Raw genomic sequence first — 25,982 nt, forward strand, 5'->3', positions numbered from 1 at the left:
ACAGGGAGAGTCATCTTAAGTGTCCAGTAGGAAAGAAATCCATAGAGAGAAATAAATTGCCTGCCAATGTCGAAATTGGTGCACTCTTTTGTTTACACAGCTCAAAACCAATGCTTTTGTTAAGTGATGACGTGTGCAAACGTCTATAATCCTGTACTGTTAAGCCCTGAAGCAAATCAGATAATAGGAGGGTTGTTGTAGTAAAGAATGTAGAAAATTGCCAGCCTGCGATATGATCCTTCTTTGAGCTGTTCTGCATTGTGTGCGCAATGAAGGGCTGCAATCTTATAAGAGACTTAATCATTGACATATGATCAACCACAGCTTGAAACAACAGCCAAAACATGCTTCCCTTGGAAAGAAATAAGCCACAAAGACAAGGCAGTAAATAGAGCAAAACACATGTAAGTTGATTATTAATTTAATTTAATTTAATTCCGAAAGGAGCATCTCTTTCTATTTAACCAAGCAGCAGGCAGCTGACCTGGTCGGATGCTGAGGACTAGGTACTTGGTAAGGACAGTAGTGGAGACATGCAGCCCAGCTCCAGCCAGCCCAGATGATGTAATATCTGTTACCACTCTCAGCTGGCACAGCACTATGTGGGAATGCAGTTAGGACATCTCCATGTATTGCTGATCTTCTTTCAAAGGCCATGTCCCATTCAGTTTCATTGTTTAAGCCCCACTCCATGGGTGACTGACTGCAGGAAAGAGCCTGGTCTGAGAAGCGAAGCAGCAATGCCCTGGCTTTACTCTTCCGTGGTGCCATCTATGATGTTCTTGAAGGAGAATGGGGAGAATTTGTATCCGGCTCCCACGTAGAACTTGTTCTGAAACTCCACCCTGGGGAGGGAGCAGAGAGGGATGTCAGTGCTACCTGGGGTGGGCAGGACCTACGCCAAGGTGAGAGGCCTAAAACATTGCACCCACGGGAAAAGGGAGGCTGTGAGAGCCAGTGGCCTCCAGCATGGGAACGTAGTCGGCTCTCAGAGCCAACCAAGAGACACGGGCAGCCCCAGAGAGCAACTTGTCACTCATTAGCTCCAACTTGCTCCAAGTCATCCTGAAAATGCTCCTCACTTAAAACCGGTCTGCCACAAAGCTCAGACAGCCTGGAGCTCAATCTGGGCTAACGGCATGAAAACTGACCCAGGTTTTCAGCAGGTTTTGCACCTCTGAGATCTTGCTGCAGTTGGTGGTCCCCAGCTGCTTGTGTGATGGTACCCCTGGGTGGGACACACGACCGGTGGTGTGGCTGTGTCTTCAGGCTTTATCATGAATGTCATGATGGCCCTCAGAGCCTACAGCCCTATCTCTCTGAAGGAGTGACCTGGGGAAAGCTCCCACAGGCCACACCACCTACCAGTGCAGGCGCAAGGCATGCAGGAAGGCCGACAAACCCTCCATGACCAGCAGGATGGCCACTGTCAGCACAGCAAACGCTGCGAAGATGATGAAGATGGTGATGAGGCCTGTCCAGCTGCTGTTTCTGAGTCCACTTTCCATCACCATGGTCCAGAGAACCTCTGACAGTTCTGCAAGAAGAAATAACAGGAAACAAATTCTGAGCAACAGCTGTGCACAGAAACAGTCTGGCAGCTCACCCATTTTTCCCAGATAGGTGAGCTGGTTTAAAATAAAACGTCAACACTGTTGACAGTAATCACATATCGCCACGCTGCGTCCCCATGATGAGAAGGGAAGGAAAGTGCATGCAAGTTATTTTCTGTTGCTCCTCTTCACTGTGTTGGAAGCAAAATGTGCTGGTTTGTCTTGGCTTTGTGTCACAAGTCCACACAAGAACACTACCAGGTCTGTTGCTACCCTGACATGATACAGTCATCAGTTTAAATTGCACCTCTTTAACATGGCAGCTGGGCACTACACAGAGCCTTCTAGGACTGCCTGCTGCTAAATCCCAGAGAACATGATCGACTGACATAGTCACTACATGCGCAGATGAGGTTTCAAGCTGTACTGACTGATGCTGGCTAATACCACAGGTATTGCTATCCAACACCCATTTGTTCTCAAAAACAACTACTCTTAAGGTGCCTTGGAGAAGCTGTGGTGGAAAAAAAAAAAAAAAAAAAAAAAAAAGACAACTGGTTGGTCTCACCCAAGACAGGCTGGATTAATATTTAGGCTGCTTCTTGCCTGTTTCTTTAAGATTTTGTGTGTGTGTGTGTGTGTGTCTTGCACACATTTATATCAACATATCTGATCAACAGCTATCAACAGGTTTATATCAACATATCTGATGTGTCTGGCAAGAAGAAGACATACTCCTAATCTCGCTATCCCAGTTACATAGGATAGATGGAGAATCAATCAATTTTCCTCTTGTGGTACAGGCAAGGCAAGGACTTAACCCAGCTCTTTCCCATCCAGATATGCCAGCCACAAGTCCAGCCTTGTTTTCTGTTTCATCAGTCATTGCAGGGAGGTCCTCGGGCCATATCCAGACTATAAATTAAATGACCTGCTACTTTAGGTGACAACAGATGTGAGGGATCCCCTTGCAGCTGATGCCCTCAGGAAAAATACTCCTGTCAGTGCCACTTTGCAAGGCTGCAGAAGAATACAATGGTTTTCCAGGCAGAATTCTGACATATCACGTAGGCCTGCCCTTAGCTAAGTTCTTTAGTTGTTTTATTTTATTTAGATGCTTGTCCTCCATGTAAAGCTAATGCATGTTAGCTTCCAATCAACCTCTACTAGGCTCATTTCTGTGCCAAGCAGTACAGCGCAACCCATCAGTGCATGGCGCCCCTCTCCCTTCTGTTTTCTTTTTGTAGGTTGTGCCCAGTTCTTCAGGGCAGGCACAACTCATAGCCAGAGGCAGTACAGCAATATTAATAAAAACCATTTCATAAAAATTAGGGTAGTTGAAAATCTAATGTTCCAGCCTGAGGGAATTTCTAGAGTTTGAGAATTTGTTTTTGTCTTAAATCAAGACAAAAGACATTGAAATGCTGTATGTTTTTCATGAAATGTGAGTTTCAGCTAAATGTTGCTTGGGAAAAATTCTACCAAAAATGAGAAGTTTCAGGAGTCCTTGAACTGAAAGATTTCTTTTTGTTTTGCTGAACTGAATAAAAGTATCTGTTTCAAGTCTTCTCAACATTTATCTGTGTACCCTAAGGCTATAGCAAGTGCCTCGTGAGCCATGCAGCTATGGTTCCCATACTGCATTTACCTCTGTGGACTGGAGCAGCCACTTGGGCTGCACCTCCTACACTGCCACACACCACGAGGACTCTTCCAGAAGGACAGCAATGGAGTAGCATGGAAAATGGGCCCTGGCTAGCAAATGGAGTCCGGAGATCCCTGATATATAGTACCCGGGAATCACCACTAAAAATTGAGAAGGCCAACACAGAACACTTGGATTTATCTGAGGCAAAACATTCTGGGATACAATTGCCCAGAAGGAGAACTTTGATTTTATGAGGAAATCTGCAGTGCTAATCAAACACCATCAGAAGCAGGGATCAGCAGGGAGTTGCTGGTGAGGTAGCTAACAGGCACAGCCAGTCACTCACGTGCATGGGCAAGGCTCAGCGCCCAGAGCCGCAGGTAGGATGCTGTGTTGGAGATGCAGCCCAGGCAGTATTCGATGGTATGGATAGCTTGATGGACAAATATGTCTCCAAAATTGAACTGAAACAATGTAAAACCAAACACATTTCTCTTATTTCTTAGTTTAGGGTTTCCTAGATAACATTCCAACAAAGACTCTTCATACTCTTCCCTTTTCTTCACTATGTCCTAAGCAACAAAAAAGATACTATCTAGATAAAAAGACTGCTTAAAAGTGTCAATTCTCTATGACCTTTCCTTACATTCTTCTCTGAATTTCAGTGAAAAGCAAATATTCAGAAACCAGCTCCTATTCCAGTCTTCTAATTTCAAATCTGGAATAAGATGGCAATCCAATTGCTACCAATCTTTGTGATTTCCTATAGACATAGAAATTCTTATATAAAGTAGAGGTGTTCAGACTATGCCCATTGGCAGATAGCATCACCAAATAAGCATTTATTCTAAGACTGTGAAGACTCCCTTCACAGTCAGCCATATACACGCTTGATATTGTTGATACTTCAGACAGTCACAAACATTTTTGTCACTTTTTTCACTGTGTAGCTGCATATCGCAGAAGTCCTTGACAGTCTCTGCCAAAGGAAGATTTTCCTCCTTAGCCAACACTGCAGGCTGCCAACTTTTAAATACTCCTTTGCAATTTAAAGGAAGGAAAAATTGCTGACTCTGGGGGAAGTCTTGACCTTCTCTGGGTGCTAAGTAGAAGTGAAACAACCCCCTGGGGAAATGAAAGCTTGAGGTTTGTAAAAGCATGAGATCTGTAAGAATGCCTACCCTCACCAGGCAAAACTTAAGGAAAAATTTAAAGGAATTTATTCTATTAAAATTCAGAGTTTACTCTGTTTGGAAACACAAACTGTTGCAACAGAATGTCTTGGTATCTTCTTAAAAAGAAGGGCTGGCAACTCCAAAAAACCTTCTGCTTGGCTTTGTGTCTTGTACTACTGTGTCTGTCTGAATAATTCTTTCTGCCCACATTTTCTTACCTCTTCTTCACCATCTTCATGTCCTCCATGGCCACCACTGTGGTCTCCCTGGGAAGCTTTCTTGGAGTGATTGGTCTCCACTTCATTTTCACCCCCAGTGTTTCCTGAGTTGGCCTGAGACCGAATCTTTCAGAAACAAAATGCAATGTTTTGTTTGTGTCATGCTAGAGGTTGCAACCAAAATGAAGCAGACCACAGCACAGAGCTCCATCACTAACCTCTTGACAGGTAACACGTGAAGAACAGCATCGTGAACATGAGGACAATTTGAACAATAGTCAGTCATCATTGACTGCAAAAATTGAGTACTCCTACTGAATGGCTGGTAATAATTAAAAAAAATATATCCATCCTAGAGCACTTTCCAGTGATTCCAACTAATTTAGAGCTAGTTTCTGGTCTCACAATGCACCCTTTATACCCACCAAGCAAAGAACTATTACTTTTGGCATATGAGAATACTGGGGCACATTAAGGCTGATCGTGTCAATTATATGGCTGCAAATCAAAGACATTTTCATCAGGTGAAAGGGAAAAGGAGCCTGAAAAGATCAGGTGACTTGATGAAGTTCACAAAGTTACTGGGATACAGACAGAAACACAATTCAGATCTCCTGATTGAGAGATTCATCTCTCTTGAATCGACAAAAACACTATGATAACCCATCTTCTCTCATAATCATTCTTTACAGAGCTCTTGTAGAAGCCTGAGCAACCTGATCCGAGCCTCATCACAGAAATGACAGCACAGCATAAGAATAGCCCTCCATTCTATGTCTATAATAGCCCTATTATATAGCATAACAAAATCCTGACTTCACAGCTTCTGTCAGGTTCTGCCTTGTCATTCTTTATAGCTTCCAACAGGTTTCATGGGCAAAGTCTCATGATAACATATTGTTTCCTATTGCAGCAGCAATCTTTGTCACACCTGCTTTATCTTTGCTTTACCTGAATGTCAGGACAGGGAACAGACTTTGTTGCAAACATATAAATCTGGGTAAATGTAAGATGTGATCAGACAGCTAACATATGAAAATCAGGAACAGAAATACAAGGGCAGAATAGGAGGTGGGGAAAAGCTGTCAGATGTTGCTAGCGTAAAAGCAGGAGCTGGAGTCAGCCATGTCAAGCTTTCATCGAAATCCCAGAAGAATGACAAAACAAGAAATTACAGCGCAGAGGCAGGGCTGCAAAAGTCTCCAGGGACCTGGCTTTCAGTTATAGGTCAGAAGTGACTGGGTTGGAAAAGGTCACACAGCACAACCAGCATCTCTTTCTTCTAATGGAAACATCTGTGCCCTATAAAAGGTACTCCAGGCACTACCTCCCACTATAAAGAGAAGTAAATCCTGACAGACAAGTAAAGTCCTGTTAGCGTAATAAAGGAGAGAATTAATGAGCAACTGGGAAACTGCAGCTGCCGCAGTTGCATGCTGAAGAGCTGGGTGAACCACAGAGCCCATGGGAAGGAGGGTTTTGTTAATGTGAAAGCAGTCACTTAGGAAAAAAAGCATTGCTGGAAAGCTGTAAAATCAAGGCTCTTCTCCAAACAGTGCTGGTCTCTCAGAGGCCAGGAGTATCACAGATGCCCTGTTCCTGCAGAGCAGCCGACCAGTTGTTAGTGATGGCTGAAGACCAGGAATGGAGGCCTGTTCCCTGTGTTGGCTTTACTGGCCCTTCAGTCTCTCTAAATCTCCTCTGGTTTAGGATATTATGTTTGAAAGAGCTTGGTGTCACCCTTCTCCCAACAAACGTATGGCCTTGGGAGCAAAAGCTCCTGCTTTCCATTTAGATGGGTCAGCCAAATGCCTGTGTGTCTGGGTGCATGTGCCTTAAAACACACTTTGAAATCACTGGAGATTAGAGGAAAGCAGCCTCTTTAAAAAAACAGATCACTTTTGGGGGTCTGTCGCCTCAGCTTTGCCTTTGCTGTACTGAACCCAAGCTTGATGCTTGTCCCTTACCATGCGCTGTGCTTTCTGGTGGTTGGCTCGGAGGATGAAAGGTTTAATTAGGAGCATCCAGGGAACAGCAATCAGAGCAAAGATGACCAAAAAGCTCTGCACTTCTTTCTAAAAGAGACAACAAACAGAAGAAAAAAAAGTCACTTCCTTTAGCCAACTAAATTTATGGTAAGAAAACCAATTCTATGAAATGTTTGTGGGGTTTTTTTTGGTATGTTTGTTTTTGTTTTATTTAAAAGATACACACCCCATATTGACTGAGTCTCTACTCTTTGTAAAGATACAAAAATAAATGTGTACTTCTTAAGGCTCCAAAATGCACTGTTAGCTTTTTGGAGACAGTTGGATACTTGGAGATGGAAGTCTTTCATGTTGGGAAGAGTAGTTTGCCAAAACCAAATGTTATGGACTTTAACCTGGCTCTCCAATTGTCCAAGCAAATGTCTTAACCACTGGGTGAGGTAATCGGTTTGCCTTGCTCTGACCAACGTAGAAACAATGCTGTGAGAGCTGAGTCATTCAAGTCTTCCCCTGGAAAGCAGAGGATACAGGATTTGCTCTCCATTTCTATTTCCAGAATGTAACTGAATTCCCGTAATTTAGCTTTGATCACACATTGCTCCACCAGCAACAATACAAGGTGTTCTTGTTGCAGTGTGCCACTCCTATTTCTGTCCTAACATAAATGTTTGTACTTTAAAAACAAAATAAAACAACCCTACATCTTTTGTATACATATTTTTTTAAGACAGCTCAGCTCCCTTATCACTTTATGGTTAACTTCACACAATCTTTGCGTTCAGACTACCCAGGGGAATTGCACAAACCGAGTTACTAATGGAGATGGAGGGTAAGTATAGAAGAAAAAATGACTGTCTTGGAAAGGCTTTGAGTTGTTACAAAGCAAAATATTATTTGATGACTTTTTGAAGGCTGATAAAACTGTTTTCCCAATCTCTCCTGCAGACGTAACACAGTTACTTGGAACAGACCAGGTCTTCCTACTAACCCTGACTCACCAGCAGCACTATAACTGAGCTCAAGCTGGAGTACCAAAGTGTGCAACTGAATAAATGTGAATGTGTGACTGGAGGCAGCATTTGCTTGCAGATTATTCTTGATGCTGCTGATATCAAGCAAGAAAAAAAAACACATCCCTGATCTGAACAATAATAGGTGACTTTAAAAGATGTTTTCTCTCTTTAGCTTTTTTTTTTTTTTTGTGAGCTCCCCAAAGAAGATACTTTTGACAAAAAGCTGCCACATATCCTCAAGCTACTGCTTTTTTTTTTTCTTTTTTAAGCTGAAAATAGAGTTTTCAAGTTTTCCAAAGTAGAAGTAAGGAAGGGATCATCAAGGAAAGGAAACGATTGCTATATCTCTAGGGTCTAGCCAAACTTCAGGACCACACTTTTGCAATACACAGTTTTAATCCTTTCCTTTCCTTTTTTTTTTTTTTTCTCCCCGAGTATCTTAAACTGCATCATTGTTCTTGCAGGGATGACACCAAGAATGAGATTTCCTCCTCATCTCTCCTACCTATCTACAAGGCCAACAAGAAGACCAGAAGAACAAACTTCTCTTATGTGACTGGCATTTATGGTTGAGGTTCTGAGCCCATTCCCCATCTTCATGCCCACCCTCCTCACACCCACTGTGAATTCACAAACAGCTACAGTGGATTCAAGCTGACTGATGCATACCTGGTGCGTATATAATGGAGCATTTGAATCATCACTGTAATTGAACAGAAACATATTGATGAAGTGGATGAGAATGCTTGGTGCACTCTGGGATGAGTGGACATCAAAATGACACCATTTGAAAATAATCATGAAGACAAGGTATCCAAAAAGAGAGATAATAAAGATCATCTCCGGAATGAACTGCAGGATAATGTTCATGTATTTCTTGAAGTAGCTGGAAAGAATAAGAAAAGATATATGTAATTAATACAGTAGGTATTGATACAAATTTGCACCCAAGTATGAGAATACTGTATGCTGTTTAGTCTTTGGAAAACCACATAAGAAACATACAGCTATCACTAGCCAAAAAAGAACTCTGTATTGGCAGTCCTTATGAATAAAAGCCATCGTTTAAATGGCTTTACCATACCGGTAAGATTAATATGTTGAAATAAAAGCTTATATAAAAAAAATAATAGCAAATTCACAAAGTTAAGCATTATAAGCTGGGGAAGGTCAGAAGCAGGTATAAAATCAATTCTGTAGGTGCAGTCCTTCACTGTCATTTGCAAAAGCTTTTTGCCCTTGTGGGTCACTACACACCTTCCTGCTGTGGTAGTTTCTCAAGGGCGGTGTCTACGCTGTCATTCTACCTACAGTTCTTATTTTTTATTGCAAAATATAGAGGAAGATATATAGCCATGTGCATGGATCCTGAACAAAGGCCCCCTAAGTCAGGAGGAAGAGATGCTTGCACAGTGTGCAAGGTTTCAGTGTGCTTTGAATTAGACCAAAGGAATTTGTCTTTCAATACGGAAGTTATCAATAGTAGGAGATAATGTATGTTTTTAATTTAGTGTGTTTTAATATTTCCACAAAATGTAAAAGTTGAAGAGAGAAAGTTTAAAAGACAATTCACCCAAGAGATGGCCATCCTTGTGGCTTTTGGACTCAGCACGCTGAGTGGTTTGAGTCTGACCATGTACACAGTGCAATGGGGAAAGGGTGAAATTCAAGTCATCAGACTTAGATATGAGGCTATGAATGAAGGACACTAGAGACGAGGACTTTTGTGCTGCAGCAATGGGGTTGGTGAAACAGACTTACATGTGGTTGAAGAGACTGAGTATCACCCCAAAAACCATGTGCACAATCCCTATCACAACCGACATCTTCATTTTGTAGGAGTTCAGGAAAGTCAGCTTGTTTGATGCAATATTCCAAATCTTTGAGAAAAGGAATACAGACAGAAGAACAAAATTTCAAGGTGTTTTCTCAGTAAGACCTGTGGAAGTCGTTACTCAACAATTTACTATTACTAGTTCTAGTAAGAATATAACAAGCAACAGAAATCTAGATATTCTTTATAATATGTTCTTTATAATTTCACTCTGCCAAGTGTGATATAATACCTGTCTTCACATCTGAAAGGTATAATGTACCATCCTCACTTATCAGAGGAAATAACAGGGATTTAAAATAATGTAGTGACTTTGCTTCAGTCCACCAGAAACTTAAGCCAAGGCTGGTAGTAGAACCTAGGTATTTGTGGTGTCATTCCTTGCCCTTAGGCTGAGTCACCTCCTTCAGCAGAGGTGGAAAGACATAAGAAAATCCTTCCTGTTGCTAGAGAAGTTTGTTTGACATTCACCAGATTAATGAGGACAGAGCATGTTCTAACTTTTCATTTGAACAACATAGAAAAGCTCTTTTCGACTCACTGGCCAGGGAGACCAGATTATTGCCTGCCTCTCCTCTGTTCCTCCCTCCCATCCACCCAGGGGTCCCAGCCCCTCAAGCAAGCAGCAGCCAGTACGGAAGATGTGTTAGCCATGGCTAGAGTAAATTAGGGGTGTGCTGGGGGTGTGTACAGAAAATTCAGCTGTTTGACATGGCTGAATTGCACTGCTTGCTTCCTGGGTTGAGCTTTAGAGCTGGGTTTGTGAAAAACTCCCTACAAGGTCAATCACTCTACAAAACAGAAGAAGCTCACGTTTCTTTGTGTGACCGACAGAAATGAGAGAGCATCCAGCACAGCAGGGACTAACTGGCTGATATTAAGGTTGAAACACGAAAGCCTGATGTTAACAACTGCATTTTAAAATGTGAAAGAGAATGGAAAGAAAGAAATAGAACACAGAGAAGAAACTGTGGATTGTTAAATAACACTGGCATTTACTTCACACTTTGTCTGATGAATACACTGCATTGAAATCAGGACTTAACCCTCAAACTTGTGAAGTAGCTATGTAATGGGTGAAGTACTCCAATAAGGAAACTGAGTCCAGCAGCCCGGTGACAGAGAAGACACTACAGCACAAGATCACCCTCTAGTAAAAGCAGAGTTCCTTCCTGCTTATCATTTAGCTGCTGCTTGTGCAAAATTATCAAAAACCCAATAATAATAGTTTTAAAAGATGAGTATTTATATCCTTGAATGCTACAGAAAGGCATCACAACTACTGTGTAAAGAACAGGTAAAGAGAAAGAAGTGAAGAGCGTGGCTTTAGGAGAGAGAGTAGGGAGCTACTGATGTACCTGATACGTAGAAACAGGACTGAAACACAAATTAGCTTAGAGCAATTTAATTTAATTACCGGATCTATTCCAAATGGATATGGATTTCCAGAGTAGACCCCTGGGACTGCCGGATCCAGCTGCAGCTCTGTGTTTTCCAGAAGCACATCCTTACTACAAGAGAAAAGTGAAATAACCTTTGCAGCTAAATCTCATGGTATAAGCCTACAGCACACTTACATGAGATGTGCTCAGGGCTACCACATGATGGCTCTCACTGATTCCAGTTATTATCCTGGGTTTGTGTGCACATGTGTGTGTGTGTGTGTGAGTGTGGAAGTGGGCCCTGCCCTCACACTAATAATTCTGCCATCACACTAATAATTCTCTATGCATCAGTCCTGGACACCTGCAGATTTTTATGCACATCAGTGCCTGAACAAACAGGCATGTTCCCAGGGACTCCACATTTCCATTTCAATAGTGAGTTTGTCTGTGTGTGTCAGACAAAACCTCTGATTCATTCATGACTGCATCCACAGCAGGGTGTTCTTTCCCTCCCCACACAGTCACTCTGTCTTTCTTTTAAAGCCTACGTGCTCCATTTGGTGTGTTTTCACTTCTTTCCCACATTTAGCCACTTACTTCCAAGTATTATTTTTAAACATGGGGATGACATGCCAAGACGAGCCAAGGATGTTGAACGATTTGGAGAAGCAGTCATTGTAGATGAAGCCAGTATATATGGAGAATATGCCCATGAGCAGGATCAGGTAACGCCCGCTGAAGAAGGTGTTCCAGATCTGCAGGGGGAGAGGCACAGCGCTGGTAACCAAACATCTGCCTCACAGGCATCTTCAGAGGATCCCTGCTCAGTCTTTGGGAAGCTGAACGCTCCTTTTATCAAATGAGGACAACGAGCCTTTTCCTAAGCTGATGGGGTGCACCAGCTCCCTGGTACTTACCTCATTAGTGCTCTTCTGGGCCAGAAGGCTCTTCTCATTAATGACCATCCAGAGCGCAAAGGCCAGCATGATGGCACCATGGCCACAATCCCCAAACATCACCGCAAACAGGAAGGGGAAGGTAATAATGGTGTAAGGAGCTGCAGGAAAGAAAACACAGGCCACTCAACTCCTAAACAAAAGGGACTCAGCAGAGGAGCAGTCCACCCCCCCAAGCCGTTCTTCACAGCTGCTGTCCTTAAAGGCCTCCCTGCTCCCTCCCCTACACACCAGGCAACAAGATCTAGTGCAGAACTAGCTTTACCACTAGAAAGATTTTCCAACTTTCTGACCTCCACCTTCCTTGCAGTTTAGCCTTCGTTTCATCCCATCATAAAAGGAAAAAAAAAAAGGAAAACATAATGTGCAGACAATTGCCTTCTTTTCTGCAAGAGAAAAATGTGCTTGAAGGTTACTATTCTGTTTCTCAGTATCCTAAGTCCAAGCACCTAGAGTCTACCTCATCTGTTCCCACAGGCTCCCATTTCCAAGTTTCTGTTCATTCTCAGTGGTCTCCTTGGGATTCTCTACAACTGTTTTACACTTTTCTCCGGTGCTTCTTTGTTGTTGTTCTCAGCATGATAATAAGCTCACCTTATATTCACCTTGTGAATTTAAATCTTTTCCTTAGATCTGCTACCTCACCATTTGTTTCCCATTCTATTTTTGTGTTGTTCATTATTCCTGCCAAAACCAACCACTGAGGACTGAGGGCCAGATTCTGTACCTGAGAAAATCCATGCTTATACACTAGGCAGTGCCAATTCTTGTCAGCAGAAAATACGGTTCCGATTTCTCAGTCAGTTTCAGGCTGATGAGAGCCCAAAGGCCTCACTTTGGCTTTGGCATGCCTGGCACAGGTAGCCAAGTGTTTCTCACCTGGGTTCATCTCCCTGTAGTTGCCCACACCATAAGCATCCACGATGTTCTGAAATCCAGCTGTGAACTTGTTGGTCCTGTTGAAGGTGGGTGGTGCCATCCTGGTATGTATGGCGGTGAGGATAGGGGTGATGGTAGAGCCACTTCGCTCCTGCAGACCCAGAGACAAGGACAGACCCAGTCAGGGTGGCTACCAGAAATGCACTGGTCCCACAGCACAAAGGCCTTTGTCCAGGCTGCACAGGCAGCAATATGAGTGTTGGACTTAAAAGTGTTATATCTCAACCCTTTTTCTAATGTCCAGATTTTCCCATTTTCTGTGCTATTGATTCATTTGGGCAACGCTGCCAGCACTGATGACTCTTGTGGTTCAGTCACAAACCTGCTAAGATTTAATGCTGACCTTAAACTCCCCAAGGCCAAGCCATCATGCAACAACCTCAACTTTAATTAACGCTGAAAAGGGAGGCCAGCATTACAGTAACAGACAAAAGCTTGAATGTATGCTCAACATATGAGCAATGTGGTTTGTGTGAGGGCTTTGGGGACCCGAAGCACTGGCCTCTTACCATTCCCTGATGGAGAGCTCTTTTTATCCGGCCAGCGTCAGCCACTGGGAACCAGATCTCTGCAATGACACACTGCTGGGTGACATCGATGTTACAGCAGTTCAGGATGTGGTAGATGGCCTTGATTTTCTTCACCTTGATCTCCCAGGACCACAAGTTGGCTGCTGCCTCATGCAGCAGTCGCTGGCGGTGGGACTCAGTTTGGGTTATCACCTGTAAGCAAGCACAGCACAGGCAGTGTTCAAGATAGGAAGGCACAGGTAGTACGCTCTACTCAGCAGTTATTTGGGAAGGCAGGTTGGGGAGGGCTGTGGAAAGGGGTTGGTTCATATGAAAGAGCCAGGTGTACTGGTGGGCAGAGTATGCAGGTCTGGGTATGGACGCATTTGGCACCAGGTGCATGATGCTGTTTGCTGATGGCTCTCCCTGCGTTGCCCCAAGCCCCTGAAAGTGTTCAGGAGACCAACAGGAGTTCCTGGGCTATGTGACTGCTGCTTATATAGCTACAGCCCATGGTCCTGGTGGGATCCCCACACCACAGTGCTGATGCATAAATGGGCACAGGGGACACTTGTGTTAGGAGGATAACCTGCATGGTCTACGAGCACTGAAGAAGACTCCTGCCTATGATGGTTATGAGTGAAAGTCAGTTCAGGAGCAGGCTAGGATATTAAGGGTATCCACAAAGGGGGTTACAGCAGGGTGCCAACTGCAAACAGGGTGTCCATTCCCGCCTGCCTCAGGACACACGTATCATCATGTGTGGCAATACGAAGGTCACAGGTAAGAGTCCTCTAAAAGGCATGAAGTCCTGGTACAGTATGTGGATATACAAGCCATTCAGTACTCACAGCAATTGACCTTGGTAATTTTCAGCCCTACATTAAATGATGGGGTAAAAAATGGTTGGAGACTTGAACTTCTAGAGAGGCAGTCTTGGTTTTCCATTGCTTGTGTACCAACAGCCTCAAATAGATTATCATGGTAAAGAAAACCTAATGGCAATATAGCTTAAAAAAATCACTTGATCCCTTTCTGCACCTGGTATAGTTGTACTACAGCCTGCACACAGAGCTCGATTCCGTGAGACTGCTGTGAGACTGCAGCAACACTGCTGCTCATCCCTGTGCCCCAGCCGCAGGATGTGACTGAGCAACAGAGAGACCTGGCCATGGCCACAGGGGTTCAGGCAGGACAAACAACTGGGCAGGTCCACTTGCAGGGTTCAGACCCCGGTAAAGCCATTGCCACCTACTGTGTTCAGATCCTCGATCCTTGTGTTCACTCCATCAAGCATTTCTCGGCGCTCGGTGGCGGACTCTGGACAGGGATAGACTGTGGCACGAAACCTAGCCTCAGGAAGAGAGAAGTGAGAAGCATCATTTATTTAATTGACTTTTTCTTCCTTTGTGCTCTTCTGAGCTCAAAGTTGGGGAAACTGGACTTTATCCTTCACCTGGTGCCGTGCATTGCTGAACAAAGCTGTTATGGGTCTCCCAGAAATGTCCAAAAAGGTACATTAATCTCTTCATAAGAAAAAGCATCCTTTTGCTTGTTCTAGCTGAAAACCCACTCCCTGTCTCAGCTGCTACAAGGCACAAGATACTACGCAGCGTTCAGCTCTAATACACATATGCCTACAATAAGGATGCCCTACTAAAGTCCTGGGAAGTTGCTCGGGCTGCAAGGAGCCACAGTAAAATAACCTTGGCAAAGGCAGCCCGGTTAACGGGGTGGCCAACAGATGTCCCTCTTGCACCGAGGCTGGAAAAATCCCGTGTCACTGCCAGTGCACTACCCGCACTCGGTCACTGGGGGTAGGCAAAGCCCAGCTACTGCTGCACAGCAAGCAAACGCCCTTCGTGCACGCAGCCTGGGCGAGTAAATTACCCCGTAAAAAAAAAATAAAAATTAAAAAGACCCTCTGTATTTCCAGGGTAAAACAAAAGCAGGCTGATCATACGGCTGGCTCTTGACTTCTGGTCCATCTGTACAGCTAAACAGCTTGGGAGCAAGGGAAGGATGGGTGAGGTTGTACGCTGACCTGACATATACCACTCTCAGGTGTTTTTAAATATGAGCATCAGTGTGTAAGTGTCCAGACCCAGGTAAATGTTTTCTGTTAGCTTACCCCCAAGACTGCATTTGGGAGATTCAGCTGGTTAGTTTAGTGTGGTATAATAAGGACAAGTGTAGGCTCCCTGTGTGTAAGTGAAGGTCTTATCTCCATGCAGGTATTGTACACTACTTTACCTGTAGTATGCAACTTGACCACCTTTACTACTGCAAGTCATTCTAGTGGTGTTGCAATAATTAAAATAGCAGAGATCCCTCTCTTTCTTTTCCGACTTGGTTTGTTCAGTGATATCTAGTGCTTCTGCCAGTCCTGCCACTTCAAGGGCATTATAAATGTCATCCTTCAGTATTGCTCCAGCAGGTCTGCAGGAAGAGATCACACCTCTTTACAGGTCTGCAGGAAGAGATCGTGCCTCCTTACAGAGGGGGAGATGGTGCAGAAGAGAGCACCACATCTCCCCCCCCACACCTCTCCAAGTGCAACATGCTGCTGCCGTCCTGCAGTGGAGCTATGCTGAGGCAGGGTAGCTGAAAGGCTGCCTTTGTGCAAGTGTGACAAATTAAAAGAAGATGTAACAGGGTCATGGGGGTCCGTCCCCGCTTAAGAGACAAAAATGTGCATGCTCTGTACAGATAAACATCACGTTCTGGCTTCATCTGAGCACAGCATATACCACCACCTGGTCCTCAGAATCAGTTCCAGCACACACACAAGCGAGGACAGTTGCAAATTGAACAAAACGAGCAGCAGTTTCCTAGAGATCAGCTCAGAGCTGTGTATAATGACAGCACACACTCTTCAGCTAAACTTCCCTTTCCAGAATCGAATCTTTGCTCACTCAACACCTGGTATTCCTTTCCAAAGGTTATTCACCCTACCTAATTATTTCCATCTTCTTATTCTTCACAGCTCTTAGTTCATCTTTAATAAGGATTTTTAATCAAACTTGAAAGCTTACTCCTCCATGCTGTACAGTTCCCCCGTTTCCAATAACGTTATTGCAGCAGTGTTGCTTTGATCTTTTAACAGCCATTTTGCATACCGAATATCAGCTTTGCCCTAATGGCACAGACATCTCTGAAAGCTCCAGGAGAATTCAGCAGGGAATCCTTACATTGATAAACCCAGTTTAGTATTCACATTAGCACCGAGGCAGCCGCAAGAAAAGGAGGAAAAGAAAATTTCTTACATTTTCCTTCTCCCTGCTCCCCTACACCTCTCACTAATAAATTTGTGCATGGTCTTAATGCTCATGAAATTGGCAGACTAATGTTACCAATTAGAGTCAAGCAGGGACTACAGGCGTAACCTGAGGCACACTGCTCTGCAAACAAATCTTAGCCTGCCTTGCAGGAGACTGGCTTATATCAATCCCGTGATTTTTGCAGGATATTTACTTGTCATGAATGATGACTTAGTGCTAAGCAGAAATGTCCTGCGGGGGCTGGAATGACACAGCCATCTGCTTCAGGTATAGTTAACCCTGCCTTAAAGATGGGCCAGACCAAAATGTCTTGACCTGTGTATCAGGGATGGCTGATGGCCCACAGAGCACAAAAGGAGATGCATAGGATAAATATATTTTAAAAAACAGACACTCAGCAAAACAGACATATACTGCATAATAGCAAGCAAAAAAAATAAATTGAAAGGGAGGAAGAAAGGAGATAAAGGAGGATTTCAAGTGTAGCCCGATTATCTGGCAATAAAGGAAAACCTGTGTGCTAGCACTGCAAAGGACATCCTGTGGATTTGTCTTAGGTGGGTATGTTTCCTTTCAGTTTCAAAAGGCTGAGAAAAGCTAGCATACTTTCTGTGAACCTACCACCATATCCACATCATAACAGCATACTTGTCATGTCACTGCCCACCCTGTAAAGATCTTCTCACACTGCCAGTGCTGCAGGCTCCCTGCTGCACCTTGTTGTAGAGGGTCACGCCTCTTGTTGGTAAGATTCTGGGTTCAATAAGCAATGAAAATGCTGGCAGGCATCATATTGTCTGTTCTTCTACCCCAGAAAAAAAAAAAAAAAGTATTTTGACTGCAGGGAGTCTAAAATGTTGCAGAGGAAAGAAAGTCCTCCAAAATCAAGTGCCCTCAGCTCTTTGTGTGCAACCCCAACTCTAACTGTATGCCCTGGCAACTTGCAAGGCCATCGGCACAGGGGCAAGTCCAATGGGAAGCATTCACAGCCAGCGATTGCCCAGGAGTACAGAAGGGGAGAAATGCACTGAACAGTGCCAAAAAAGCAAGCAAAGAAGTGGGACACAAGCAGGAAACTGTAATACAGAAAGAAAATGAGGCTTGCCCAAAGACAACTGGCAGCAGACTGATCGTGCCCGGTGTTGATGGCAAAACTCCCCCATTTTCTGAGGTTTGGGGTCAGATAGGAGAGACCTGAGAGCCTTCCCCTAGCTCCCCATGTCCCTGTAGCTGCTTTATGCAGAGAGATGCCCACCTTACATGGCCTGAGGATGAGCACAGGGCTGATCTGGGGTGAAGTCAGTGCTCCCAGCTGGATGGACTGCCCTTCTGATTAAACCCAGGAGGCAAGGAAAGGCCTGCCCCAAGCACACAGGCTGGGCAAGAGAAATTGCTGGCTCCATCCCCCTGAACTTCTGCAGCCTGTAGGCGCTTGGCTGGCCTCGCTTGGCTGCGGGGTTATGCCTCAAATGGATCTGGTAACAGCAGACAGATCCCCTCATCAAATCTGATTTACGCCGCAACAAAGCCCATCGGTCACCAGTGTTAATGAAAGAGTAACAAAATATTCAACCTGAATTATCTTTTCAAGATGCTTAACAGGGTGGAAACAAGTCAGGCTGTATGAAGCTTTCATTTCTCTGGGCTCTGTCTCTGATTACACAGACATTGCCCAAAGGCCTTGGGAAAGGGGGGAGCAAACTACAGCATCATCTTTTCATGCTGAAAGGCTTGGGAGCAGTCTGGGGATTAGCATGCTCCAAGTGCACAAGCTGCAATATCTGTTAGGGCCCCTGATTTTCAGGGGAAGGATGCCAAATATTTCTTTAAGAAAAAAAAAAAAAAGTCCCCTTTAAGATGTCCCAAGTTAAAAACCTCTCAACCTCCTACCATCTCTAAGTCACTTTGGAAAATTTAGAAGTTCAATTTCCCAGCACCGAGGTGATGTATATCCCTTATGATTAGGAGCAACAGAAGTGAGAAGCAGAAGGGAGCTCTGTGGTACTGCTGATGGACGGAGTGCAGAGATCTAATCTCCAGCTCCAAGCTCGGCCAGCCCATGCTGACAGGCAAACACCTCCGCAGGAGTCATCGCGACCTGCTCACGGGCTGCCTTACCCGTCACAAATCTTCTTGATTTTTTGTTTGAGCTGCTCTCCTTGATAGAAGATAATGAACACATTCTTTTTCACCTCTTCTCTCTGCAACGCAATTCAAGCAGAATTTAAAGCACCCAGGGCAAAGAATCAGGTGCAGAAAATGATTTTTTCTTTCTTTGTTTGTTTTTAAGACAGCCTCTTCAGTGGTGTGCTGTTTTCCCCCAGCCCTACTTTTTCAGGATCAATATTTTTTCTAGGTGCTGTTTCAGAGACCAGGCAAGGATGGTGGCTCTGGGAGAAGGAGCAATGTGGAGCAGAGGGGTAGGGGACAGGAGGTCCCCAGGGCTCACCCTGGAGACACCAGGGGAGTTGACCCTCTTTGGTCACAGCCCACCTCCCTGGTGGCCACCAGGCAGGACAGAGAAACCACCTTGATAATGGCAGAAGGGGAAGGTGGTACCAAAAGAAACCTTGTCCCCCCCTCAAACTCTCCTGTCTTTCATCTGAAGGCTGCCTTCAGGCCCCCAGATCTGCCCCAGCCAGGGCACTGGTTCAGTTTCTGCAAGGAAGAAGCAACAGCAGGTCGGTACCCACCGTCACGGGGTCCTCCAGGGGAGTGTCCATTTCGGTGTACCTCAGGTAGATGTTTCCCCTGCAGGCTCGCCACAGCAAACGCTCGAAGGGTATCATCCTCTCCCTCTTTATAACCCCTGCTGTGAATCTGAGCAGAGTTAAAAGATAAATTACAAGACCATTCAAAGCCTTCTGGGACCTGTAGCACACTCAGGTTTACAATTTTGTGCTTTTTAGTCTGTGATAGCCAGGGCTCAGCTGTTCAAGGCAAGGTCTCTGCAGGCACATGCTTTGCCCGTACCAGAGCTGATCAGGGCTACAAAAAGACCAGCATTAACAGCTAAAAACATCCACCTGGGACAAAACCATCAGCGTGTGTAACCACACCTAGCTGAGGTAAACGTAAGGGAAGGCTGTTTGAGTCTATGTTGGCTGCCAAATTACCATCAGTGTTATGCTCTGTGCCTGCTCTCCTGACTCTCAGCTTCTGAGTCCAGAAGCCAAACATGAGAAGTCACAAGCAAGATGATTTTCAGTCAATACCTTCTAAGGACTCACTGAAATCGGTGGCCTGGAAGTAAGAGGCCCTTTGTTCCACTGACCCATATCCTGACCATGGTTTTGATGATAACTTCAGAGGACAGTCACTCCTTCACCCTGATCAATCAGCTCCACTGAAGAGGCTGGCAGGCAGCCTGGCTGAAGGACGTGTATGGGTGTCATAGCAGTGTGGTGCAGGTGGGAAGCCTGGTCAAGCTAGGGGCTGTCACCAGTACGCACCCCAGCTTGGCAGCTGCAGCGGGAGTGCTTCTCAGCTCCAGCAGGCCAGATGTGTCTTCGCTGAAGAAATCATCTGGCAGGTTGGTTTCTGCCTGAAAAAAAAAAATAAATAAATTGGTTTTATAAACAACTCAATATTCTCCATTTGAAAACTATTTTCATATCTTTCCCCTGACATTTTTCACCCCAAAGGCAACTTTCCACAGAGATTTAGAGCAAGGGAAAGAGAAAGGGGAAAAAAAAAAAAAAAGAAAAAGGGAAAAAAAAAGTTAAAATATCTCTTAGCAACTGAAAAGCATAAACCCTATTTTCAAAGAGAACTGGGAGCCAAGCTCGAGCACCCCTGAAACAGAGAGATTCAGACACCAAAATGACTGAGATACTTTTGCAAATGTATCTTACTGAATTGTGTTAAGGAGCGCTGTGATTTGCTTAAAATCAATAGCAGCAACGCACAACAAATGGAAACATCAGTATTTTTAGGAACCTTCCACATCTTTACTGGAAGATCAAAGAGGCCTCTCACCTCAAAGAAGTCCTGGGTTTTCTTCAGCAGATGTTTGAGCTCCATCAGCTCAAGGAAGTTCTGCTTCAGTGTTTGTTGGTTCTGGTTAGCTTCCAGCAGCTCAGCCTCAAGTTTCTCCAGCACTGTCTGTTTAGGATCCAACCACATCCAGAAAAAAACTCAGTAGCAGCTCAATGGCCTTTTACCATGCTGATATCAAATCTTAAACATCAGATTGTTGGCTTATTTGTTTATTTTTTGTTTGTTTGTTTAAGGAGGAGTATATTAAATGTGGCCTTTAAGTAAGCACTGAGTTTGTAGGAAGACACTGATTAATGTCATTTTCCTATTGCCATCTCCACCGTATTTGGTCCTACTTAGGCATTAAGGCTAAAATCCACCTGACCAAAATGCAGGCAGATGAACGAGCCTGTTGTAGATACCCCCATCTGTCTCAGTGTCTCTGTGGTTCCCCACAGAACATCTTGGGCCCTAGGTGGACTGACTATGCATACTGACTACAAAAGGAGCCTACAACAAGGCCTTTTTCTTACGTTCATTACCTACAAACCAAAACTTAGCTGAGGATGTGGGCCTAAGAACAGACCAGGCAACCGCCTTGCTCCTGTGAAGCTGAACCCCTTGGGAAGCCCGATTTTCCTTCCTTGTTACCTGCGTCTGCAGAATTTAAAAGTGACCCAGTCTATAAATCTCTATAATCTTCCAGCTGGGCTAGAATAAAGCATCATCATGGCATAGTGTCAGGCTGTGATACCACAGCCATACTCCCACTAGGACAGACAGTCCTTTGGGTTTTATGCAGTGAAGCTGGTTCTAACATCATGCCTCCTGATTAATCGCCCAAACCCTTCTTTCTCCTACAGACAATGGAGGGTTTTTGGTGAGAGTGATATCTTTCCTCCTAATATATTGGACCAGAGCTTTCACAGGGGATAGTGAAAAGCCTGGGCGCCATTAGGAACATGCAACAAGACCAGCCGTGACCTAACTGCTGAGACAGCAAGTTGGAGAGCACCTCTGCAAGCAGGGAGCTCTCTGCTGGTCTCAGTTATCAGGACCTTTCTTGCAGGGGGGTCTGCATCTAGCATGTTACCCAGACACCCAGATGCATGTCCCCTTCCCTCTTTCTTGGCCTGGCCCATATTCTGTACCTCCATATCAATCATTTCCCGAGGCAGGGGTGTCTCTGGGTACTTTTCTGGTTTGACGATCTCCACAATGCCTTCCATCTCATTTTCCAGAAAACCTGCAAGGAAAGAACACTGGACATGCAGGGGCATTTCTGAGTTATCCCTCTGCATGTAAGCAACAGGACCAGCCTGGCTTGGCTTTACCAAGCATTTGTCTTTCAGATATGACCTTGCAGTAAGAAACACACCCAGAAGACACAAAGCAGTTCCAGCACAGCTGAACCATGAAAAGCATCAGGGACAAGCTGTAAAAAGGCCAAGGACACTGACTTCATGGCTTTGAATCCTTCCACAGTGTGATCTTGTGGTTTACTTCCCACCCTTTGACCCAGACAGCCCTGAGCCCTGGCACAAATGGGTGGTGGGGCACTGCCTCGCTTGGGGCTGTGAACAAGGCATGCAGCTAGCTCAGGTTTGCTTCTCTGCTCTAGCAATGGCAAGTGCTGTCCTTGTCATGGTGGGTGCTGGTGTCATGGGAGACAGCAGAGCTCAAAGGACACATCTCCATAGGAAACCAAGCTCCATGAAATTGGCTGCCTGTGTTTTTAGGATTTGTCCCCAGGCTGAAGCACTTGGCCACAGCGCTGGGGTAAGAGTCAGGCTATCTGGGTTGAGACTCCTGCCCAGAGCCAGATTTATCTTGTGATTTTTTATATGCTAATTATCCTGCTTTCAGTTCAGTTAACCATTTTCAAAACAGGGGCAACAATTTATTGCCCATATGGGGTGAAGCGTTAATTAGCTGATGCATGCAAAACATTTCCAGGAGCTCGGATGGAAACACTGCCATTTTGCCACTAATTTTGTCCCACAGCGTGTGAGCACTTAACAAAGACATTAATCCCACACCGCCAGTTGGTGCAGAGCCGACTGCACTTGACAAGCGTTTACTTACGCAGGATCCTCTCCAAGGATTCGCACCTTCTCACTTCATTCACAAACTTTCTTTGGAAGCTGTTCACATTCCCATTCAGCTAAAAACAGGAGGGAAAACAGGCAGAAGGTTGAGCACCTGTTTTAACATCAGCAGAGAATGAACACCTTTGGTACAGACGGACATCTTACAGACTCCTAATGGCAGGGCAATACTGTCCATTTCCTTGTGGATAAGGACATCGTGGCCTTACCAGCCCATTTCCACCCAGACTTATGTGACACAGGCAGCAGTCATAGGTGGACTCTCATTGGGAGCCTCCCATTTTCTGGTGGTGGAAGGAGTTGTCCCAAGGGCATACAGAGCACTGGGTGGGGACTCGGTGACCGGTCAGGTCTCGGCATGGCACTTGGCCATATGATCAGCTTTGTGAAGGTCCTGTTCTCTCCATGGGTTCTTCTACCACCCTGTAGGGGTGATGTTCATCATCTCTTTCCCAAGAGCTTTGGGGAACGATAAGCACACCCTGGGGAACATCTCCAGTGACCTACGAGGTGCTACTCACATCTCTGAACTGGACCAGACCCAGCTCCCCGAGCTCAGCCACGCAGCAGTAAGCAGCCTCCACCTGCAGGAAGAGCTGCATCAGGCTCATCTCCTCACTGCGGAAGATCGAGGCCATTTTGGGTGGCCTCCTCCTGCCCAGATGTCTCCAGGGGCCTCAGCAGCAGCGTGGTCTTCTTCTCCCAGGGAGGTACTGGAAGGTGCTGAGCACTGCAGGAACATGGGGATCGCTGTGAGGCACTCTGTGAGGCACTCACAGAGTTTCTCTTTGTCTTCCAGAATACAGAGAAGAAGACTCATTAATTGCACCTTGCAATTAAGGCAGGTGACAGAGGCCAGATTTTTTTTTTTTACTTGCACTGGTGGTGTGAACATAGCATTGCAGAAGCATACAAAGTGTGTTATGTGGGAATAGGGAGAAGAGGATTACATTGTTTAAATTATTTTTTAAAAAATTAATGTTTAAAAAATATTTTCCCCTACAAACTCTTTTCAAAAGAGGATAAATGAAATATCATGCATTCCATAAAAGTTCCTTTTGTCCATATGCTTCTCTTTGTTTACCTTGGGTAATTTGAACGTACAAATTGCCTGTAGTCATTCTTGCACAAAATTAACTAATTTGCATGCACAAACACAGTGATTATTATTGCCCAGAGAAAAACATGCAAATAGATACACTTCTTGTTTGTGTTTCATTTTGAGAATTTAGTAGCAAACCAACGTTTTTTAAATAGCGAACAAAAATCCCTATATAACTTCACTTCTATGTGTTGACCAGGATGGGAAGATGAGTATTCTTAACTTGTATTGCAACCCTTTTTTCTTACAGCTTAATGTGGATTCTAATTATGTATTTTATAATGCATAAAGGACTCCTCTTAAATATGATAGAAACATTTTGCAGGGTATTAAAGGCTGTTTAACAGCAGTACCTTAGTTACTAGTTTGTATTTGCACAATTGCCCTATTTGTTTTCCTTGTCTTACTCTACTCATTTACTAAATGATTTAAAATGCTGAAAATAAGGTATATTAAACTAATAGCTTGCTAAAATAAAACTTATCGTGTGCCAGCTGCAGTGGCTTGAGTAAGGATATAAACATTGATATTGGTTGGACATTTTTCAGCAAAATATATTTTTCACGTGAGAAAGACCCAAAAGCTGTACCCACATTCACAGTACTCATGCAAAAACGTCAAAAATTCCCTATCTCTGCTTTTCAAAAAGTTTAAAAGAACATCAAAATGTCCCATCTTAACTTCTTTAGACTGAAAAGTGCGAAGAGAATGTAATTTAAAGCAGCTTTTACTTTTATATTCACAGTTAACTTCCATAAAAAATGTTAAAGGATTAGAATTAAAAGATCAAAACTTAAATGAAATATCTGGAAATATTTTGCTTAAAATGTTTCAGTCCATCCCAATCCTGGCTTCTACTTTTCCTTAGCAATCTCAATCAGTGAAAACCCCCTAAGGCTCATTTTCCTCTTGATTGGAATGTGAGTGAAAAAAGACAAGTAAGAAGAAAAACTTATTTTCAGTGAGAAAATCTGTTTTCCTTCCCATGCAGGGGAAGGCAGGGCATGCTCACTCCATCCACCTCCTGTGGATATAGGGGGCTTTCCCAAATTGACCTGCTGTCAGCTGTGCCCCTGTCATCACCCCCACACACCAATTTTGTTTGATTTGGCCAAAGAACAGTTAACAGAGCAATCACTCACGCTTCCCCCGCTCTCTATTTTCCAGCGGCGTTACGGCATGAAAACGCTCCCCGTTTCGGGCACAGAGCTGCAGGGCTTGAAGGTGCCACACTCCTCTCCTGGAGGCTCAGCCTCCTGCTGGATGGAGACAGCCAGGCTAGGCTCTGGCACCACTGGGAGCAGAAGACCTTCTCTGCTGAGTTCTGCACCGGTCTGGACCAGAGGAAGGAAACCTTCCCGCCCCAGAGCTACCCCCGGGTGGTCTGGACCCGGTGCTTTCTGGCTGGGTCCCCACCTCCCTGCTGGGTCTGCTGCCAGAGCCGGTGGCACACGGTGTGTTGGGACTAATAACAGACGGGGCACGCCGGCTCACACCGCCCTGATGACCCAAAAACAAGCCAGAGCCTTTGAAACCTGCTGCACGCAGGGATCCATAAACCAATAAAAGGTCATTTGCAGCACTGGGTGCAGTGTCAGTCGTCAGGAAGGCAGAAAACTCCTGTGCTTTCTTTTCCTCACCAGCAGCAGTGCAGCAAAGGAAAGGGAAACAAGGGGAGGTTAATGATCTTACTCCAGCCAAGGGACTGCCAGAGCTGTGTGGCAAAGAGGAGGCTCAGGGGCAAGGGGCTCTGCCAGGAGAGCTCTGTTAGCTCGGGGCAGTGCAGCGAGCAGGAACCTGATTCTCACTGCTTGAAATAACCTGATGGGGCAAGGTGGCTTTGTGGCTCTTTGCCCGCTCCAGCTGCTGAAGTGAGGACTCCAGAGAGAAATGCTGCCCCTTCTAAAACCAGTGGCAGAGCTCCCACTGAGGTCAGAGGAGACAGGTTTTGTTTCATTAAATAAGAGCAGCTGGGTCACTACTAAGTGTAGTAGGGTCACTACTAAGTCCTAGCTTGGAAGAAGAGCTAATTAAAATGCATGGTTACAAGTAAATTGCAAAGTGTCCCCTAAAGAAATGCTTTCTTAGGGCCAGGCTTTTGTAGGTGCCCAGCAGCCCTGACCTGACAAGGGTACAACTTGTCCAAGGGAACAATACCAAAGGCCTATAACAATAGCGAGCTTTCTAGCACAGAGGTTTTCCATTCAAAACCAACTAGGAGTGGCCCAGGTCAACTACTGTGAGAGGGTTCCTGCCGCTTTCTGAAATCCATCTGCCTCAAGCTGCGTGACCCAA

The 25,982-nt window shown here is 44.8% G+C and overlaps 1 protein-coding gene across 1 annotated transcript; it reads right to left on the reverse strand.

Moving 5' to 3' along the window:
* Window positions 1-405: 405 nt before the first annotated feature.
* ATP6V0A4 (ATPase H+ transporting V0 subunit a4) lies at window positions 406-25,137 on the reverse strand. Its single transcript, XM_068663554.1, has 21 exons — window positions 24,830-25,137; window positions 23,107-23,315; window positions 22,563-22,641; window positions 21,629-21,723; window positions 20,478-20,603; window positions 19,952-20,043; window positions 19,193-19,319; window positions 18,618-18,700; window positions 14,474-14,567; window positions 13,219-13,431; window positions 12,650-12,800; window positions 11,732-11,871; window positions 11,412-11,569; window positions 10,847-10,940; window positions 9,357-9,475; window positions 8,265-8,481; window positions 6,562-6,669; window positions 4,595-4,720; window positions 3,548-3,665; window positions 1,366-1,537; window positions 406-845 (listed from the first exon to the last, which is right to left on the reverse strand). Exons 2-21 carry the CDS (start codon window positions 23,221-23,223, stop codon window positions 752-754), a joined length of 2,523 nt encoding a protein of 840 aa, XP_068519655.1. The 5' UTR covers window positions 23,224-23,315; window positions 24,830-25,137; the 3' UTR covers window positions 406-751.
* Window positions 25,138-25,982: the final 845 nt, after the last annotated feature.

The sequence above is a fragment of the Anas acuta genome, chromosome 1 (genome assembly GCF_963932015.1).
Source record: "Anas acuta chromosome 1, bAnaAcu1.1, whole genome shotgun sequence".
Lineage (NCBI taxonomy): Eukaryota > Metazoa > Chordata > Aves > Anseriformes > Anatidae > Anas > Anas acuta.

Bases quoted from the DNA above. Each gene is read 5' to 3' on its own strand.
- ATP6V0A4 (XM_068663554.1), bottom strand. From the start codon at position 23,223: ATGGCCTCGATCTTCCGCAGTGAGGAGATGAGCCTGATGCAGCTCTTC. The intron at 12,801-13,218 runs GTAAGAGGCCAG...CTGGGTCTGCAG, and splicing joins GAGCTCTCCATCAGGGAATG to GAGCGAAGTGGCTCTACCAT. The intron at 8,482-9,356 runs GTAAGTCTGTTT...TATTCTTTCCAG, and splicing joins CTCAGTCTCTTCAACCACAT to CTACTTCAAGAAATACATGA.